This window comes from Eublepharis macularius, chromosome 7, assembly GCF_028583425.1.
Source record: "Eublepharis macularius isolate TG4126 chromosome 7, MPM_Emac_v1.0, whole genome shotgun sequence".
Classification (NCBI taxonomy): domain Eukaryota; kingdom Metazoa; phylum Chordata; class Lepidosauria; order Squamata; family Eublepharidae; genus Eublepharis; species Eublepharis macularius.
The window spans coordinates 140,947,955-140,969,034 of NC_072796.1; the positions used below are offsets into that span (position 1 = coordinate 140,947,955).

A 21,080-nucleotide genomic window follows, 5' to 3' on the forward strand; every position below is an offset into this window, starting at 1 on the left:
TACTCAGATTTGAGTCAACACAGAGTGGGGGTGGTTGTGAATTTCCTGCATTGTGCAGAGGGTTGGGCTAGATGACCCTGGAGGTGCCTTCCAGTCCTATGATTCTACGATTCTACGTGAGACATCTGACATGTGAAGGACACGTGTCGGGAGATGCAATGGTAGCTGGGAAGGGTAGTTTAAAGAGACAGAGCCGGCGGCACGGCAAAGGCTTTGCTGTACGCTGGAGCCGTGTGAAGGGGCTGTGAAATGCCGGAAGGGAAACTTCAGCCCATTAGAACCTCTCCAGGTCCAAGCCTGGCTCTGGAAGGCAGCTCCGGCCTATTTCCATTCCTCACTGCCCTCTGGTTGCCATCCCACACTGTCTGAGATTGCAGGGATGAAATTGACGGAGCCTCTGGGGAAGTGAAGATGAAATTAACAAACCGTCTGAGGAGTGATCTCTGCCGGATCTGTCTTTTAAAACTATGTTTCCCAGCTAACTTTGTGTTTCCCTACACTTGACGAACACGCGCCGAGGTGTCTCGTATAGAGAGACTCAGAGACATGCAGAATGGAAAAGCCTCTCCCTGCCCAATTCCAAACCGCAGGGAAGCCATTTAGAAGAAAGACAGTGAGGGTGAAGTGCCTTATTTTCAGATGTCTGTTGCAGGGAATCTCTGCCTGAGATTCACGGCAGCTTTTTCTCCAGTTATCTGTCCCAAGGCAAGCCTAGAAGGTAACCAGGGAGGTCTCTTGGCGAAGGGAGTCAGAAGGGTTCGGGGCCCTCAGAGCTGCCTGTCTCGGTGTGGGCTCGTCTGATCTGCCTGTCTCGTCCTGCTTTCCAGCCGTGATGCTGACGAGGCTGTACCCAAAGGAGGAGGACCAGAACTGTCAGGCTGGGGGATGGGAGGAGGAGAGTGATCCCAGGTGTCTATTCTAGCCAGGAATTCTCCAGGCCCTGCGGAGCCATGGAAAGTGACTGTAGTGCACTGTCTCTGGCGCTGCTAGCTCTCCGCAATCTACAGAAGAGGCGGCTTTTTGCTTCTTCTTATGAGACAAGTCTGGGGCTCAGGGGCAACGCAGCCCCATCTCCTGGGCTGGTCCATGAATGGCAATACGGGCTGACCTTGCAAAGGTGCTGGGGAGACTACTCGGTGGAAGATTTCGTGGCTGTGGTTACTATAAACTGCGGCACACAGGACTTGCAAAGGGGAGACAGGCTGGTGCGGCTTCAGTTCGGGGAGAGGTGGAGGAGGGGGAAGCTGGAGGATCTGGTGGGCTCCTTCATTCTCTCCTCCCTTTCCACAGTCTCTGTACCAAAATGCAGTTACGTGCTTGGGGGGGGAGGGGCTCTTGGATTTGTACAACATCCTACACACCCACTGCAGATCTGAAGACAGCACCCAGGCAAGCACGCATGCAACATGGTCCAAGTCTTGCACATGTGTTTATGCACCCAAACCACACTCGTGGCACTGAACCTGCATTCGGTGCGTGTGCCTTATACTACTCAGTACATGTATTTTTGTTACCTTCCTTTATGGTACTGGGCAGGAGGATGAAAACCATGGGATGCTGCAATGTCAGTGCAGAAGAATGGGTCTAGGGTCTTCAGAGTGTGACAAAGAGGGGGCCACAATAAATTCCTGGCCTCAGTCTATCGGAACTGCTCCTGATATGCAAGTAACCAGGTAGATCCCCCTCTTAAGGAGCAGCTATACTTACGAAACAGTAGAGTCCAGTAGCACCTTCAAGATGAACCAACTTATTTGTAGCATAAGCTTTCGAGAACCACAGCTCTCTTTGTCAGATGCATCGTCAGCTTTTGAGAACCACAGCTCTCTTCGTCAGATGCATCAAAAGCTGACGATGCATCTGACGAAGAGAGCTGTGGCTCTTGAAAGCTGACGATGCATTTGACGAAGAGAGCTGTGGTTCTCAAAAGCTGACCATGCATCTGACGAAGAAAGCTGTGGTTCTCGAAAGCTGACCATGCATCTGACGAAGAGAGCTGTGGCTCTCAAAAGGTGACGATGCATCTGACGAAGAGAACTGTGGTTCTCAAAAGCTTATGCTACAAATAAGTTGGTTAGTCTTAAAGGTGCCACTGGACTCTTTACTATTTTGCAACTACAGACTAACACGGCTAACTCCTCTGGATCTATACTTACACTGATTGTTCCCAAGTCTGATCTATGTAACTGGCCTAGGCCCTTCCGGCTTTTTACACTTTCGGCGGAACTATTAGGTGGTGACTAGTGGAGAGAAAGAACAGCAGCTCTGCATTGCCCAGGTTAGGATCAGAATCTGTTCTGACGACCCTCCGCCATTCCGCTTCTGGAAGCACAACTCATTTAATTAAGGCACACACTGCATTGCAACTTGCAAAGAGAAGGGGGGATTAATTCCTGTTTGCTGGAAAGCACAGAAGTCTGACTCCCTGTTAATTTCTCGTCTTCTGGTTGAGAACTGAAGCCAACCACAGTTTTGATCTACTGCAGCAACGGTTTCCCTGCTTGAGCAGAAGATGTGGAATGCTCCCCTACTGCATATTGTCGAAGGCTTTCACGGCCGGAGAACGATGGTTGTTACGGATTTTCCGGGCTGTATAGCCGTGGTCTTGGCATTGTAGTTCCTGATGTTTCGCCAGCAGCTGTGGCTGGCATCTTCAGAGGTGTAGCACCAAAAGACAGAGATCTCTCAGTGTCACAGTGTGGAAAAGATGTAGGTCATTTGTATCTACTCAGGAGGGGTGGGGTTGAGCTGAGTCATCCTGTAAGAGTTTCCCAGGGTGTGGAATGCTAATGGCAGGAGGCTTCACTATATCCTGAGGAGGTTCTTTCGCATATGGATTGGTGCTACATGTGCTAATCTTCTCTGCAGGGCTATTGTCGGGTATAGAGTGTTTTGTTAGCCTGGTGTTTTTCAGGACTGGAAACCATGCTCTATTCATTCTTAAAGTCTCTTCTTTCCTGTTGAAATTGTGCTTGTGCTTATGAATTTCAATGGCTTCCCTGTGCAGTCTCTTACAGGATGACTCAGCCCAACCCCACCCCTCCTGAGTAGATATAAATGACCTGCCAACATCTTTACCACACTCTGACACTGAGAGATCTCTGTCTTTTGGTGCTACATCTCTAAAGATGCCAGCCACAGCTGCTGGCGAAACGTCAGGAACTACAATGCCAAGACCACGGCAATACAGCCCAGAAAACCCACAACAACCATCACTCCCCTACTGCCTTTGTAGACAGGACCTCACAGGGCCACATCCCGGGATCTGCCATTTGGGACGGGGAGGCAACTGGCTGAGGGTCTATTTGGAACGGTGCCTTGCTTCACTGGCTCACCGGACTATTTTCGGATGGGTCGCTGGCAGGCAATGGGCGATCCATGGCTGCGCCACTCCCCTTCAGCCCAACAGATCCAGTGATAACCCCCCGCTCATGTCTTCTGTAATAGGGTGAATTTTTGAGCTGTCCCGGTGGAACTACTTCACCCAAATGCCTTTCCGCATGAAAACGAAGGATGAAATTACTGAGCCCGGCATCCCCGCCTTTTCTGAGAGTGGGAAAGTCTCCTGTTCCAGTCCTCAAACAGACATAGAAACCTGAACAAAAACGCCTTTCAGTCCTCTTTCATCTGGGGCACAAAAAGCAAGGCGTTTCCTCTTTCAACCTCTCTGTGGACTGCTTTTCATGTTCCTGGGGTTGGTGCAACGGAACACCTGAGAGCGGGGGCCCTGCCAAGTGAACAAGAGGCTCCAATTCCCCGGCCAGCCGGTAAGACAAAGCAGCAGCCGACTCGGTAACTTCTGATCGGCTGAGCTGGATGTTGCGTTACCCACCCACCCACCTCGGTCAGCAATTTTTGCAGAATCCTATTCGGGAGGAGAGGTCTAAAAATAGCCAGGTCGTATTTCTGCTGTCCGTTATGACACCAGAGCAGAGGAGAGAAAACTGGGAAAGAGGAACTCCACAGTCAGCACGAGGCTGGAACGATTTCCGCGTGCATTCCGAGCAAGAGGAACGTGACCCCTGCCCAGGACTAGAAACATTTTCTCCAATCCAACTAACTGGGACTTTTAGCCGGGACTGAGACTTTTTTGATCCATGCAGGGCTGCCGATGAAATCAACAGTCCTGTGTTGTCTTGGCCCTTCCACTACCATGCAACAGAATCCACCCATGCCTTGACAATGTCATGCGGTTCGTTTCCCAGTGCTCTATGGCACTGCCTGGGAGCGCTAGGGAATTGTACAGCAGCTTGAGCACATCAGAGCACAAGGCGGGGTGAAGAGAGGTCAGATATTTTAACTAATACTAATTCTCAGCATCTCCAGTGTGCTTTTGATTAACTTATGAAAGGCGGCCCGCCTAGCCTCGACTAGAGCCAGGGCCTTTTCGGTCCTGGCTCCCACCTGGTGGAACGCTCTGTCTGCTGAGATCAGGGCCTGGCAGGACAGGCCTCATTTCACCGGGCCTGCAAGACAGAGTTGTTCCGCCAGGCATATGGCTGAGGCTGGGCCTCCGCCAGCCTGGAAAAAAGGGGTGTATAAAACCCTCCCCGTGAAGGCTGTCCACCATCCTGTTTTAAATGTGTATTAATACATTGTTGTTTTAATGTAGATGAATTTTTATTGTATTTTCGTATGTTGTTATCCGCCCTGAGCCCGCTCACAGGGAGGGCGGAATAGAAATTTGAAATAAATAAAAAAATAAAATAAATAAGAAAATATAACTACATCTGGTGGAAGCAGCTTGGAAACATACGTGTTGTTCTGAAAATAAAGTCCAGGCTACTAATCTAAACCACTTCTACCACTAGTGAAGAGGTGCACAATGGCCAGGAGACCACGTTATGAATCAGGAAGTTCTGAGTTTGAATCTCGCCTCTGCCTTGAGCGCACCAGGCGGCCTTAAGCAAGCCACTCTCTTGTAATGCAAATCCCTCATCTGCCGTTCGGCGACAGTAATAAAGTATCTTAGGGATACTGTACGAATCATACCCAGCTGAAGAGGCCCTCCTCTTTCACGGCTAGTTTTTTGGCTGCTGACCTGCAACCAACTCCCTAGCGGCTGAAACGGCTTGAACAAACTTTGCTGCTCGGAAAACGCATCCCAGAAGGTGCGCGCTAACGACCAGGGCAGGTCAGAGACCTTCGGGCAAGGCCATACCTTACGGGCAGCATCACCCCCAAGAACAACCCAGGGCAAAGACGGAGGCAGGGGGCTGCTCTTCTTCCTCCCCCCAGAAAGGTGTCACCAAGCACAGATGTAGCTTCGCTCTCCCCAGGACACTTCGGAAAGAGGCGCCCTTTCTAGGTCTGGTGCAGGCCAGAGCAATGCTGAGAAGGACGCGCTTGGTGTCAGCAGGGGAGGGGCAGTTTCAGACCTTGGAGGTCTCTGCTTCTAAGCTCATTTCAGCCACATGTTCGTTAAAGCCCAGTAGCACCTTGAAGACTAACCAACTTTACTGTAGCATAAGCTTCCGAGAACCACAGCTCTCTTCATCAGATGCATGGACGGTATGAAGAAACTGGTATACCCTCCAAGCATGTGACAAAGAGAGCTGTGGTTCTAGAAAGCTTATGCTACAGTAAAGTTGGTTAGTCTTAAAGGTGCTACTGGACTCTTTGCTATTTTGCTACTACAGACTAACACGGCTAACTCTTCTGGATCTATGTTCATTAGAGGAGGCCTAAGGCAAGACGACGTCTCTCTGCAATCTGGGACTAATAAGGCAAAAGATTACAACAAGGTACCGTTTCAGGGAGGTGGCCATGTTGGTCTGCAGTAGAACAGCAGGATTTGAGTCCTGCAGCACCCCGGAGACCAACAAGATTTTCAGGGCATGAGTTTTTGAGAGCCAAAGCGCCCTTCTTCACATACCATGCACTGAAAATACTGTGCACCACAAGTGCCATGTAACATCGATCTTCCTCTCTCCAGTATATTGTCGAAGGCTTTCACGGCCGGAGAACGATGGCTGTTGCGGGTTTTCCGGGCTATATTGCCGTGGTCTTGGCATTGTAGTTCCTGACGTTTCGCCAGCAGCTGTGGCTGGCATCTTCAGAGGTGTAGCACCAAAAGACAGAGATTTCTCAGTGTCACAGTGTGGAGAAGATGTTGGTAGGTCATTTGTATCTACTCAGGAGGGGTGGGGTTGAGCTGAGTCATCCTGTAAGAGTTTCCCAAGGTGTGGAATGCTAATGGCGGGAGGCTGAGGAGAACCTCCTCAGGATACAGTGAAGCCTCCCGCCATTAGCATTCCACACCCTGGGAAACTCTTACAGGATGACTCAGCTCAACCCCACCCCTCCTGAGTAGATACAAATGACCTGCCAACATCTTTCCACACTGTGACGCTGAGAGATCTGTCTTTTGGTGCTACACCTCTGAAGATGCCAGTCACAGCTGCTGGCCAAAATGTCAGGAACTACAATGCCAAGACCACGGCAATACAGCCCGGAAAACCCACAACAACCATTCCTCTCTCCAAGGTCTCAAGCAAAGGCCCCCAATCTGAAAGTCTTTTTCAGGAGAAGCTGACGAGTGACGCAGGGGTCTTATGGGCTCTGCCACTGACCCGTCATCTAGGAAGTCCCACTGGGTGGCCTAATGCAAGCCCTATCCTCTTGGCCTCCGCTGCCACCCACCCCATAAACAGCTAATGACGCCACTCTGTTTTACAAGGTTGTCCTTCTCCTTAAGCCCGCCAAGATAATGGGTGTAAAGGGCTCTGGACACTACGTTATTAGCAATACCAATAGTACGGTTTTCAGTGGCAAGCGTCCTGCCCACAGAACCCAGCGCCCTCAAACAGTCCAATCGCTCAGGGCTTGTGGTCAGAGAAGCGAAGGCGTCAAGGAGCATGCAACAGCCCTGCAAAGCGGGACCTGGCCTCGTCAGAGATGAGTGAGAGCAAACCGGTACCCGTCCCGCTCCAGGCGTTTGGGAGCCACCAGCTGCGTTTGCAACAACACGGAGGTGGTTGCACGTCTTTGCATGATCTCTCGTGCGCCCACACCAGCCTCAAGCCAAGTCGCTCATCCGAAGGTCAACCCCAAGGTCAGCACCTGCTGGAAGAAGCGTGGTCAGCAGCGATGGACCTGCGCCTGGCATCGAGCACTCAGAGAAAGGCACACCCCAAACCAGCAGTTAAACCGGGGGGGGGGAGTGAAGCAGATGTTAAGAGGAGGCTGAGCAGTGATTAAGAAGCTGCGGAGAAATTAAGCAGAGTTGGGCATCTACGTCTAAGGAGAGGAAGGTGCTACGGGAGCGCTGGGCTGCGGCACCCTACCATCGTGATCTTCGATATAAGGCTTGGGTTTCTTTCTCAATTTGGACTTCTTCTTAGTGTTCCTTTCCAGGAGCTCTTTAATGTGCTGTGTCACTGGGAAACAAACAGAACCATGAGGACAACGGAATGGAACGCAAAAATAGAGAGAGAGAGAGAAAGGGAGGGAGGGAGGGAGACACAAATTTCAAACACAAAAAATGAAATCAAAAACAGTGGAGCTCCGCTTTCAGTGCTGGCCGGTTTTGTTCCCGTCTGTCCGGCAGGGAGAATGCAAGCATTCCCTACAAGTTCACACTGGCGCTGCATCAAATAGCCTGTCGTTTCACTTCTGGGGCAGGGACTAACCAATGTGGTGGGGTAGAAATAGCATTCCTACAAAACTGCTGTAGCGTGGTGGTTAAGTGGCTGGGTTGCGAATCAGCACTCTGCCGGTTTGAATCCCACTCCGACATGAACTTCACAGGTAGCCTCGGGTGAGCCCCTCCTCCCCAGCTGGATTGTGGGGAGAATAATAACACTAAACTTGCTCACCTCTCTGAATGGGGCACTGCTCTGTCTAGAAGAGCAGTATATAAGTGCAGTTATTATTATATAGAGTTGCTGTAGCATAGCGGTTAAATGGTTGGGCTGTGAACCAGCGGTCTGCTGGTTTGACTCCCATGAGCTCAGCAGGTGACCTTGGGTGAGCCATTTCTCTCAGCCTCAGTTTCCCTGCTGTATGGGAGGGATTATAATAACGCTGACTTTGTCCACTGCTCTGAGTGGGGCACTAATCTTCCTAGAAGAGCAGTATATAAGTGCAGTCATTATTATATAGACCTGCTGTAGCATGGTGTTTAAGTGGCTGTGATGCAAATCAGCACTCTGCTGGTTCGACTTCCACTCCTGACATGAGCACTGCAGGTGGCCTTGGGTCAGCCACTCCTCTCAGCCCAGCTCCCCAGCTGTATTGTGGAGATAATAATAACACTGACCTTGTTCACTGTGTGGCATTAATCTGTCCAGAAGGGCAGTTTATAAGCACACTATTGATATTATTATTATTATCCCATTGGTTATGCAAGCATTCACCTGCCTTGTATCCCGTTTCATGCTTTTGTTTTGCCCCCTGCTGCTCTTCAGGATTAGTCTTATGACTAAATCCATCTAAATCAAGGACCGTTCACTGAACAGGATAATATTACGATGCCACAAGATAAGATTTTCTTATATGACTGAGGGCAAATAAGGGCAACAGAGATGAATAATTGAGCATTATTCTAAAGAAGTGCTGAACACCAGAAAGGGAATATTTTCTGGCACTGCCCCACTTCTCATACTGAAAAGTTAGTTTTCTCGATGTACTTTTAAAAATTATTTTGGAGCCCAAGAACCAAAAAAGAAGTGTCTGTGAACATATACAGAAAGAGTATCTTTTCCTAACCACCAAGCGCTCAGAACCAGGGGCTGGTGAACAGGGCTTCTTGGGGGGCAGCCTCCAAAATACTCGTGCTTCCAAAGAAATGAACCGGTAGGATTTGCACTAGTTCTACACGGCTCGTAGCACTGGAACCTACCATCTACAGGGAAAGGAATTTGCTTCATAGGCACCTAGAAGAATGTGATAATCACAATCTAATACCCAGTTTTCAAAAAAGGAGGCTCGCTTCAACCGTCAATGTGGAATTCCCGCATTCCAGCCTAAAATACATTCACTTTTTTCACTAGGAGAGCTGTAGCTGCTGTGGGATTGTGAGGAACACGAATCTGTCCATGTCTCCCAGACCCAACTCATTAAAAACACCAACATAGCATTTGGCCCTTGGTTTGCTGGATTAGGAGACTGTACCTACAGAGGCCCTTAACTGTATGCATAGATTACAAAAATTTCAGCCAAAGCAAGGATTTCTGCAAACAACCTTCCCCTTTTCTGCCTTGTAACACTCAAGACGATACCACAAATATGGGCACTGCAGAGTTGCCCTCGTCCATGCTTTAGGCTAGGAGAGATGAGCAATTTTCATGAGAGCAGGCCCAGAATGTGTCAATTCTTCGGGTCAATTCCAGCAGCAGAGAAAGCGAGGCTCCTGTTAACATAAATGGCATGGGTGTGGAACAGATAAATGAATAAAAGACCTGATTGGCAAAGGCGAGGTGTGGGTGAGCCTAGCTTTTCCCCAAAGGCGGGCGTAGGGTTTTTGGACACTGGCATTCCCAAGAGGCGAGCCTGGCAGAGACAAATCCAGCTCTGAACTCAGCAATGTTGAAGAAACGGGTGAGCATCATGCGCCTGTCATCTTTTTGTATGGATTTGCTGATCCCTCTACGACAAACACTGCCCATCTTCCCCCGTCAACATTCTTCCACCCCTCTTGGTTAAGGACGGCCCGAGGTCATTCTTAAATTGCGACAATTGTTAATTCATTTCCCGTGTCCCCCACAACCACACTCCTCCAGTAAAGGAAACAAGAGATTCCATTGTTGCTTCAACTGGGCAAAATCACTGCGCATTTGTGATGTCGCAGGAACCCAACCGATCGGCCCTCCGGCCTCTCCCTGTTAATTTGCGGGCCCGGAATTCTGGGAGGTCGTCTGTTCCACGCCTTGAGAATTCGCACTGGAAACTATTAGCACTACGGATGGACTCAGAATCTGGGCCAACTGTGGGAGGAAGCAGGGAAGGGGATAGGTTGAAAGGGCCCTATCTACTCAGCACATTAAAAATTTACTGATAAAGGTCAGTAAGTTGGTTGTGGAAAGCAATCGGCTTTTTTCCCCCTTCTCATTATAGCAGAAAAAAACTCCGGTCCTGCTCCACTGAGCTTCTAGACCTTAAAACTACCAAGCTGCATATATACGGCGAATCAGCCTTGTCTAGTTACACGGAATAATGTATTGGTATGCATAAGGTGGAGAAAGGGGGTGCAGAAAACTTTTTTCTCCCGAAAGTATTTCTTCACTCACTTCTCTGCAAGAGGACATCAGCACGGCCGTTAGCCCAGACGGCTTTAAAAGAGGCTGAGACAGAAATGTGGAGGAAAGCCAAGGTCCATCGATTACCCTCCGAGTCCAGAGGCAGCATATTTCTGAACAAGTGTTAGAAAGGAAATGTCGCGGCCTCTCTGCCTTGTCTGTTGGCCACTGTGTGACACAGAGTGCCGGACCAGATGGACCGCTGCTCCGATCCAGCCAGGATCTTACGTTATGGTGATCCCAGCACGGCGTATCCTGGACCCCTCTTCATCCCGAGAGTTGCAAGGAGAGGATGGGGCCTGTGCTAGCTGTAATTGTAATTCTTGAAGGCAGTATGTCTGCCCATCTCTTGTTCCGACCCATTCCAACAAATCAGTGCAGCCCCCCAGCCCCCAGCAAAGGTGTCGAACAGAACCTCGGAGGAACCTGGTTGTGTGGACACCGGCCAACCCCGCTTCCTATCCTTCGCTGCGGGTTTTGCATGGCACTGCTTGAGGTCAGCCCTCTACGGGTTGGAGCCAGCAAATCGGTCCAGCTCGATGGCAATGTTCAGTCATCAGTTCCTGGCACCACGGCGACCCAAAACTGATCTCCAGGATCCAGTCCTATGGAGGGAGACCGGTGGATGAACTGTACCCTCCGGAACCTGTTAGAGACCTCTGGGATGTTCCGCGTTTGACATCCTTGATCGAAAGATGTCCGTCCCATCTTACCACTCTTTGTCCCCTCTGTTCATTGTTCATTATTTTATTTTATTTATAGTCCGCTCTAGGGCTTTTTTTCTGGGAGAAGAGGTGGTGGAACTCAGGACCACACAATGACGTCACTTTGGGTCAGCTGGAACGGGGGGGGGGGAGTTTTTTAAAGTTTAAATTGCCCTCGGCGAAAATGGTCACATGGCCGGTGGCCCCGCCCCCTGATCTCCAGACAGAGGGGAGTTGAGATTGCCCTACGCACCGCTGGTGCGTAGGGCAATCTCAACTCCCCTCTGTCTGGAGATCAGGGGGCAGGGCCACTGGCCATGTGACCATTTTCAAGAGGTGTCGGAACTCCGTTCCCCCGCGTTCCAGCTGAAATAAAGCCCTGGTCCGCTCTCCCTGCAAGCGTATCTCTGTGACTAACACATGGACAGCAAAGTCCCTTGCGTTTTAAAACCACCTGTCTGAGCTACCTGCAGCTTTTGGAGGCTATTCCATTCCTAGCCGCCTGGGAGAGGCGTCCAATCTCTCTTCCCCTGCGAAGTCCCAATCCATAGCTGAGTCTTCCAGCCGCTTTCCACGGCCACTTAGCGCTGCTCAGGAAGTCCAGGAACACCGCTGCCTAATTAATGGCTGCAATCAGGCCAGCAAAAAAAAAAAAGATAAAATAAAGTAAGTGTTCCTTGAGCAGGAGCAATTAAATGCTTCTTTGGATTCCGGGCAATAATTTGAGGCTAGTTACAGGCACTGTGAATTCCCAGGGCAGCATTGACACAGCCAAGACAGATTCTTTCTACCCGGGAATTACAAGCTGGAGGGGTAGGAACAGGCATGTTGCTCTCTCCCTGGCATTAAAGAAGTGGGTCCTTTCCAGAAAAACTAAGGCCGTAGTTGCATATTGCCAGCACTGCCGGTGTACGACGGATCTCCTTCATTATTTTTTGGAACGGCAAGCGGCTTTCATTAACGAATAAACAACGAATAAACACCGAATAAACTAAACGTGGGACTGTGTGAGTTAAGACCCACATCAAGGTCACACCAGCTGCCCTGCCCCATGAAACTTCCAAAAGAAGACACAGAAAGATGGAGAGAGAGGAAGAGGAGAAAGAACGGGTTTGTCTGTACTAGCTTTACAGCAGTTATGTCACAGCGTTTCCAAAAACCCTGGGAATGGTAAGTTAGTACAGGTGCTGAGAATTCAGTTAGGAGAGCTCTCTCCACTACCCATTCATCTACAATTCGGCAGCGTGCAAATGCCCTAACAGTATGGTAACAACTCAGGACTGGGTCCCATCAGTCCCCCCGCCCATGCATATAAAAGGGTTGAAGGACTAGTGGTCTTGCACTAGACACAGCAGTTTTGTGGAGGGAGGAAAGAAAAATACACTGCAGTTTGGGGCATACAATGCCTTGAGGAGAAAGAAGGCGTCATCCCGTAACTCCTGCATTAAATCCGTGCTTTCACTGGCAGCACAGAGGGAGCAGGGGGTGAGGGAGGGGAGGGAAGCTCACAACTGGTTCCCTTCTTGTTTTTGTCTCTTGCAAAGCCCAAAGGCGCGAGAGAGAGCCTGCTGCCCCCACCGGCTATCGCCCACTCGCAGCCTGCCTGCATCCTGACATCACAAAGAGCCACAGATGCAGGACAGAGGATGTGAGGCCACGGCACGGAGGCGATGGGAAGCAACCCGGCCCAGCCAGAACAAGGTGGCCTCTGTAGCGCCCAGCCCCGCTACCCGCCCCCCCCCTTGCTGCCACGTCTCACTCCCGAGGTTACAGGCCTCTCTGATGATGGGTGAGAAACGAGTTTGACTGGTGGGTCAACTACTAACGCCTCCTGGTATTTCAGCGGGGAGTGGCACGGGCAGGGTTTCCCAAATGGCCATCTTTGGACCCACGGAGGGCTTGGGACAGCACACCCTTAAGTGACACTTTCTGAAACAACCATAAACTTGTGACTCACTTCCATGAAAAGATACAGCAGTGGAAAGATACAAGATCTTCCGCGGAGAAGGTTGCTGATCTTTAACTGTTTTATAAAGTGCACCGTGCTACAAAACTTCTACTCTACAGACATCACAAGTTACTGTTGAAGGTGCTCTGTGCTTTCAGCTCAATAAATACAGCAATAAATACTAAATTCAGAGATGTATCTGCCTAATACTCTAACCACTGGGAAAACAAGTCATACACAAGCAACGTTAAACAACGTTCCCACCCAAATAAATTTCTCACATCCAATTTTACAGCACCATTCTAGTAGCTGCAAAGGATCAAAAGACCATGTCCTGCTGAGAAGCCATTCCGCTTCCGGCGTCATGAAAAGATGAAAACCACTCGAAGGAAAAGGGACGCTGGGATCCCTAGCCTCTTCTTTAGCCCATTCCCACATCTTTGCTCTTTTCGGGCAGTGTGCCTCCTACCCCTTTCTCCCTATCTGCATCAAATCTAAGCTGCTGTTTATAGGGATCACCAAGGAGGTCACATCCCACCTTGGTCTTCTCTGGAGTCTAGCGGCCTGGTGAAGCAGAGGGAAGAACAGCCACGAACCCCAAAAAGGGCCTCCTGGGTCCATCTGCACATGGAATTTAGCACAACTGATACATGAGAGAGACACACACAGCACATCCGTGAGCATGGGGCTCTACAGTGTACAAGATGCTGGCACTGAGGAACATCCGGTCTAAAACTTGGGATGAGTTTTTTTTTAATGGGGAAATGCAAAAATTGAATCTTGAATCCCTTTTGTGCATGCAGTAAAATCCTTTGACAGACTACGTGTTGGATAAATTTAGTTGTCTCTACAAACAAATTAACTCTTTCATGACTGAAGAGAATGACACTTGTAAAAATCCCAACACTGTGGCCCTAGTTCATTTTAAACAGTTTCTGCATATTTAAAAAAACAAAAGCACTTAAAAAAAAAAAGAGGACTAGAGCCTTCTTTTTAAAAAAAATCAGAGTCAAGGAAGCCAAGCCTCCTGACACAGACACAGATTTGCCTAACGGCAGAGTCTGCTTCTAGACTCCGGCGAGGGTCAGGCGGGCACCCCCCAAAGTGAAGCTGCCTCACAGACCTAAATGAGGGAGCACCCAAAGCAACCAAGCGCTGCATTTTCACACCTCATTAGCGGAATCGTTTTCTTCTTCCTGCTCATCAGGCAGAGAATATTAGCAGGGGAGGACTGGGTCAGGAGCTGGTATGTGGTTTGGTGGTTAATGGTTTAGAACAACAGTCTTCAGTTAACACTGCCTCGAATAAGCAATTACCAGTCTTAACCGCAAAGCACGGCTGCAGAAAGTGTGTGAGTGTGGGGGGGGGGGCACTGCAGAAAGATTCAAGGACTGCCATATTGCCGGTGACATTTATAAGGAAATGACACACTGAGCGAGAGGCAGATGAAATACAGCTTTGACAGCCAGGCGGCAGCTGCGGTTTCCAAGCGGTCGACAGAGCACGGAGAAAGGGGGACCAAAAAGGTCAAGATCCTGACTCTCCTTGGCCTGCGCTTCCTTTGTGGTGGGTTCCCCCAAACTCCAGTGGTGCAGCACAGATCTCATTCCTCCAAAGTCACCTGGGACTTTTTCCGCATCTGCCAAGGGAATGCAAGTAGCAGACAGGTGGAGACAGTTCTCACGGACGGCTCCCTTGGCTGCATGGTCCAGGGGCTCAGAAAAAGCACACAATCGAGCAGGGCCGTAGTAACCCACGGCTGGGCCCCTGGGCTTTCAGGCATATCGGGCCCCCTCCGGCACTTCAGTCTTTCACCCCACTACAGCTGACAACCTGACTCTGGTACAGTAGGTACTAGACCGCAGTACATAGCCCTATATCCATTTTGAGGGTCTGTTATGCTAATATAGATTAAGATCATATGCCAATAATCAATACTGAACAATACTAGGCCTAGCTTCTATACTCTCTAGATGAACTTTTAAACTTTGCATGAACTTTCAGTGTATTTTTTCTATGTGTAAGGTAATTCAACAGGTGTGCTTTCATCCTTTGACAATTAATTAAAATAGTGGACTCTACCGAGATTGATGTTCCTCTATCAGAGATTCAACCAATGGTGATCGTCCAACTTAACTTTTCCTGACACTTGTTAGAGATTTGTAGTTTTGTTGTGAAGTTCAGATTATGACATAATTTTTTAACTAATTGGAAGGCTGTACTATGAAATTATGAATATTCAGTGAAGTGTCAAACCAATCAATATTTGTTTGTGCTATCATGTGAATAGACCCTAAATATTTACATATGATTAGGTATATAATTGCAAACACAGAAAGAATAAGCAGGGTACTGATGGAAGAGATCTCTTGGGAGAATCTAGGTGAGAACCTATTTCTACCTATGTATTTCATAGAAACTTTGAGCAATGTAAACTTAGGATTTATTGAGAAATGTTAGTGAACTTATTTCTTATTGCCTTTCTATGTTCTGTTGTTATAGGATTCATATTAATAGCCATTTATATTTTGATTGCTTGCTTCATTAAAAAACTAGGGTGTATTTTCAATAAAGTGAAATAAACTCTAGATTGGTGTCTGTGTGTTTGATGGGGAGTTGCAAAGCAATATTGAACCCTATATAAATAAATGTACTGATAAACAGCTGGTTCAAAGAACTTATCTGTTTGACAGGTCTAAAGACTAACTGCTTTCGGCTTCCCCGGAGAGAGATCCATCTTTCTCTTGGCAAGTTGAAACTTGGTTTTAGACACGGGAACTGTCTCGTTACAGGTCTCCTGAAGAATTCTATTCACCGTTTAAAAAATATTTTTATTGCAAAAGTAGAACTTTTCAGGAAAGCACATTTTGAAGGTATAATTGTTCAATACTGTAATATTTTTTTAAATATATTTTATTGGTTTTTCCATAAAAGTAGAAATAGGAAAGAGGAGAATTAAGGAGGAGAGATAGAAGAGAAGAGAAAAAGAAAAAAGTCATTTAAACTGCTTACATCAACATTCTAGTTATCTATACATCATATTTTTCCTACCAAGTGTTCGACTGTGGTTACTGGTAATAAGTTACAATAGTACCTTTATATATTTTTACATTCTAGTCTTTATATTTAATTTTAATCCAGTTGTAGAAGGGGGTCCATGGGACAGAAAAGTATTCTTCCATTTGCCCTTTCATTAATGAAGTTAATTTGTCCATTTCCAATACTGTAATATTTTTAAGTTAATGATTTTTTATTATTTACTAAAATATATATAATTTATGGATAATTGTTTTAATGTAAGAGACGATCTGTTTCACTTCAAGAAGGAAGTAGTTAATTATCTTATTAATAGAGGTCATATAAGAGAATCAATTCATTATAATTTATGTGGGGGTGTGCCTCAGCAAAAAAAAAAAAATTGATGGGCCCCTAGTCCCTGCGGCTTTGGCCTAGTCAGCCTTATGAATAATACGGCCCTGTGTTCGAGGCACGCTGGAAACCCCAGCTCCAACCTCATAGAGCAAGGCTGGAGCAGGTGTCCACCCGAGACGGACGTTCTGTGGAATGTGGGACCTACCTCGATGCAACAAGAGCATCCAGATATTTACAGTGCAATTCTATGGAGAGTTACTCCCATCTAAGTTCATTGACTTCAATGGTCTTAGACTGGAGTAACTCACCATAGGATTGCGTTGTTAGTCACCTGTCCAAAGGGGAGGGGCCTTTTTAGCAGAAGACAGAGTGCATAAGTGAGGAGAGATAAACCCTGCCCCCCCATCCCTGACTAGTTGTTGCACTCCCTTGAGAGCATTTTTCTTGCAGCTCAGCGCAAGATAGTCCCAAGATAGGAACTGGGCTTGGAGAGAGCTGCTTGCAATGATGAGATGCCACCCACCATGTATGGTTTGGGATTCATGAGGACCACTGAAGGAACAGCTTCACTGGGTCACCTTCAGGTCCAGGTGCCCCTGCAAGGCTGACTCACAAGGCACGGAGGGGGAACCTTCCCCTCCAGCAACCAGTGCTGGAGATACACTGCCTCTGAACATGGAGGTTCCCTTTACAGACTACAGCTAACAGCCATAGATGGATCTGTACTCCATTAGTTTGCCTGTATCACTGTTTCCGCTATGTCACGCCTTAGGCAGTGTGCATCATTTCGTAATTTCCGAAATCCTAGTCCTTCTGCATTGATACTGGATGTCTTGTGGTGTACGATCAAATTGTTTTCTATCTTTTGTGCTCCACCCTGAGTCTCAGTGAGAAAGACGGGCTACAAATGAAGCAAATGAAATAAGATAATGAAAACAGATTTACTCAACTTGCCCATATCCTATACTGTGCTTCAAACTCACTGGTACAAATACTTATTTAAAACACTTGCAACTGATAATCGAAAAATTAATCTCTTTTATAGACTGACTTTAGAATTTTGAGGTAAATGGGAAGCGTTTTTTAATTATATAGCTGAAAACTAAGAACAAAATTAAATTTAACAAAGAGAATGATAGAAGGAAAGAGTTAAGTAATACATGCTTATAATAAAGATGTTATTAGATGATAAAAATGTTATCAGATTTGAAGATAGATGGAAGATAGATGGCAATTAACAAAGAGAATGATAGAAGGAAAGAGTTAAGTAATACATACGTATAATAAAAACGTTATTAGACGATTTAAATGTTATCAAGTTTGAAGATAGGTGGTAAAGACAGAATAAGAGGATAAGTAGTTTTAAGTAAGATCCACTTAAATGTATGCAGTTTTTATTTTAGGCTTATAGGACTATGAATGAAATCCTGCCCTCAAGTCATAGCAGACTTGTGGCGACCCCTGGTGGGGTTTTCATGGCAAGAGACTCACAGAGATGGTTTGCCATTGCCTGCCTCTGCAACCCTGGCCTTCGTTGGAGGTCTCCCATCCAATTACTAATCAAGGCCAAACCTGCTTAGCTTCTGAGATGATATTTTATGTTTGTTTGTTTGGAAACTGAAATAAAAATATATATTAAAAAATAAAATAAAGTATTTGCAACCCATTTTCCCTAACAAGCTAAAAGGAGGTGAACCGGTGAACAGCCCATTCCCATCACAATTCGAGAAAGAGTCTCACAAAAGCACCCGATAGGACTGCTGGTATCTCGGACCACTTAAGTGTTATTAGCTCAGAAGGCTCAAACAAGTGAACCAGGACACAATATTATTTATCTAAACAGTATTATTTTATTTATTTACTTCATCTCTCCCCACAAAGGGGACCCAAAGTGGCTTATGTCATTCTCCTCTCTGTTTTATCCTCACAACAAGCCCGTGAGGCAGATTAGGCCCAGCGTGTGTGACTGCTTTCCACGACAGAGTAGGCGCTCCAATCGGTGCCTCCCAGATCGTGGTCTGATGCGCTAACCACTACACCGCACAGGCTCACAAGTTAGGCTGAGAGTGTGTGACCGGCCTACAGGCTGGAGTTAAAACTCAGACGCACGTCCTTAGTGAAATGGCTGCCACAGAACACGGGAAAGAGAAGAAACGGGGGTGGTGGAAACCAGGAGATTCTCTCTTGCACAAGAAACAAACAGCAAATCCGCAACAACCAAACACAGCCATGTCTACTTTGTCTATATTTTTTTTTAATGAAGGAGGAAGATGTTAGGGAATTTGGGGGGGTAGCCCCCTTATTCCCAATAAAAACTCATTGATCTGGGCTGCTCAAAGCTTGTGAGAAAATCCTTCTACACTCTTGTGTTTTGCACTCCTGCTCCTGCAATTCTTATTGCAACATTATAATATGGAGGCCATAAGACAAAAACACAGCAAGTTAACTTCCACTATATACTGAAGGTTAAAAATTGTTTATATCCGGAGATATTTAGCTCCGGCCTTGGGGTATCCTTTCCCAGTTATGTCTGGAAATGAATGGTGCCATCCAAGAACGTTATTCTTACAGTGTTCCTTTTAATTCCTGGCTATCACCTGTCAATCTACACTGTTCAGAAGATCGTGGACTTCGACTTAATTGTTTGAAAGCACTGGCTGTTTGTTTACAGAACTGAGATCTTATGAATTGTACACCATTTTTTCTGTGTCAACGGAAAGGTATAAATTACAGGTGCTACTTCTTTCCTGTATGCATTCAGTTACCAGATTGACTGCCTCAAGGCTTATTGCTAAATAAACCTTTTTAGTTCTACGATCACCAAGTTTAAATGCCTTGAGTTATTGCTCAGACTAGTAGTGAAATGGGGAAATCTACAATTGGCTAAGTTTACTCCGTCAAGTGGGTCCCTGTCCTATTGCACGCGGAGCGGAAGAGGTGATCAAGTCCTATTCTGTGGTACGTGGAATAACACAGTGGAAACTGAAACACAAAACAGCTCAAAACTGGCACTGTGCACAATGCTTGGGTTTCGCTCAAGCCCACCACACTCATTTCCCATTTGATCTAAAGCTGGATTTTGCTCAGAAAGGGAATGCCAGTGTCAAAACCCAGAACTGACCTGGGGAGGGGGGTGGTGGCCAACTTTGGAGGCAAGTCGACAACCGAAAACACAAAGAAGAGCTCCTGGTCTGCAAAGGGGCTGTGCCGGACCTGCCGAGGTCTCCCCTCTCTTGCCCTTACCTTTCGTGTCGTTTACCGGATCCATGTGCCTGTAAATGTATCCTTCTAGGTACGAATGAAATTTGGGGGTGGGCGGGAAGAAGGCCAGGCAGATCGACATGAGCTCCCACCCGCGAGCCAGGCTCTCGTAGCGGAAGTTCTCCGTGGTCTGCCGGCACAGCTGGATGTAGAGTTCGTCTCGCAGGCCCTGCATGCTCCAGCCTTTGGTGGCAATCTCCAGGGCGACGTTGAGCTGGTCCGCCTTGGCCCGCCGGTCCCCCATGTACATTTGGATCAGCTTGAAGATCTCGCAGGCTTCCTTCTTGACGTTGCGATCGGTGGTCATGATCATGGGCTTCTTGATGGACTCGCTGCTCCAAGCCAGCATGTTGGCGATGGAGACTTTGCGCCGGAAGAGGCCCTGCGTGTGCTTGTTGAAGTGCTTGGAGGCCCAGTTCTCAATGTCCGTCTCCGAGGAAGGCTTCCTCAGGTTGAAGGTCGGGAAGACACAGCTGGTGCTAGGCATCATGTTCCGATTCTGTCTGCTGCTCTCAAACTGTGCGCAGGCGCCGAGATCCTCGGACTGGGGAAGGAAAGACAAGACCAGGTGACCCACCTGTTTGCTAAGAGAATTCATCGCCATCAACCCAAGAGAGCTGGATCCCCCCCCCTCCCCAGCTTCTACTCCCTTCCTCTTCACGCTCTGCTGGTGGAAACAGCAGCTGTTGCCTCTGTCACACAGTTGTATTTCAGCCCTGGCCGGCTACGTGTGTCATTTCCCTATAAATGTCACCTACAATATGGCAGCACTTGAGTCATCGGCAAACTGCACCTTTCCCCCCATTTTGTTGTCCAGCATTGCAGATAAAGCTGGCTATTGCTATGTTGTGCTTCAGAGGAAGAGATCACGGCTCAGTGAGAGGGAGGGCTACATTAAATTTAGTCAACAGGGTTGGGATCGAGGTCCACCTGTGACGGTGGAGACTGGAGAGCTGTTGGAGTCACAGATAGACCCATGGCTTTTTTTCAGGGGGAACGCAGGGGAACGGAGTTCCGGCACCTACTGAAAATACTCGGCAAACGTGCTTGAAAATAATATGATTTCAAAGAATCCCGTGTGTTTCTTCCTCATTGCCCTCTGGACAGTTCCGCCATCTCTTTTCCCAGAAAAAAAACCCTGGATAGACCTACTGGTGGCTGGAAAGATTAAGCCTAAGCTGACCTCTTTTCTAGTGAACAGAAATGAGTTTGGTGTCGTGGTTAAGAGCAGTAGGACAGATTTGATTCCCCACTCCTCCCGCTTGAAGCCAGCTGGGTGACCTTGGGTCAGTCACAGCTCTTTCAGAGCTCTCTCAGCCCTGCCCACCTCACAGGGTGATTGTCGTGAGAATAACAACACACCTCATAAACCGCTCTAACTGGATGTTGAGCGGTCCTGGAGGGCAGTATATAAAACAAATGTTGTTGTTATCAAGTTCTATATTTTTGAACAATGATGTAGTTGCGTGTGATACAGTCAACTCCATTTTACGAAGCATTTTAAGTGTCACTGAGTGTGCACTGTGTTAAATTGTGATGATCGATACTGTCAATATTGCC

The 21,080-nt window shown here is 47.6% G+C and overlaps 1 protein-coding gene across 1 annotated transcript in view; it reads right to left on the minus strand.

Moving 5' to 3' along the window:
* The window catches only part of ARHGAP39 (Rho GTPase activating protein 39), a 225,971-nt gene that overhangs the window by 20,312 nt on the left and 184,579 nt on the right, over positions 1-21,080 (minus strand). Inside the window, exons 5-6 of the mRNA XM_054985596.1 lie at positions 19,503-20,064; positions 7,284-7,376 (exon numbers count right to left, since the gene is read on the minus strand). Of these exons, the coding sequence (XP_054841571.1) occupies positions 7,284-7,376; positions 19,503-20,064 (655 nt within the window). The remainder of the gene's footprint in view (positions 1-7,283; positions 7,377-19,502; positions 20,065-21,080) is intronic.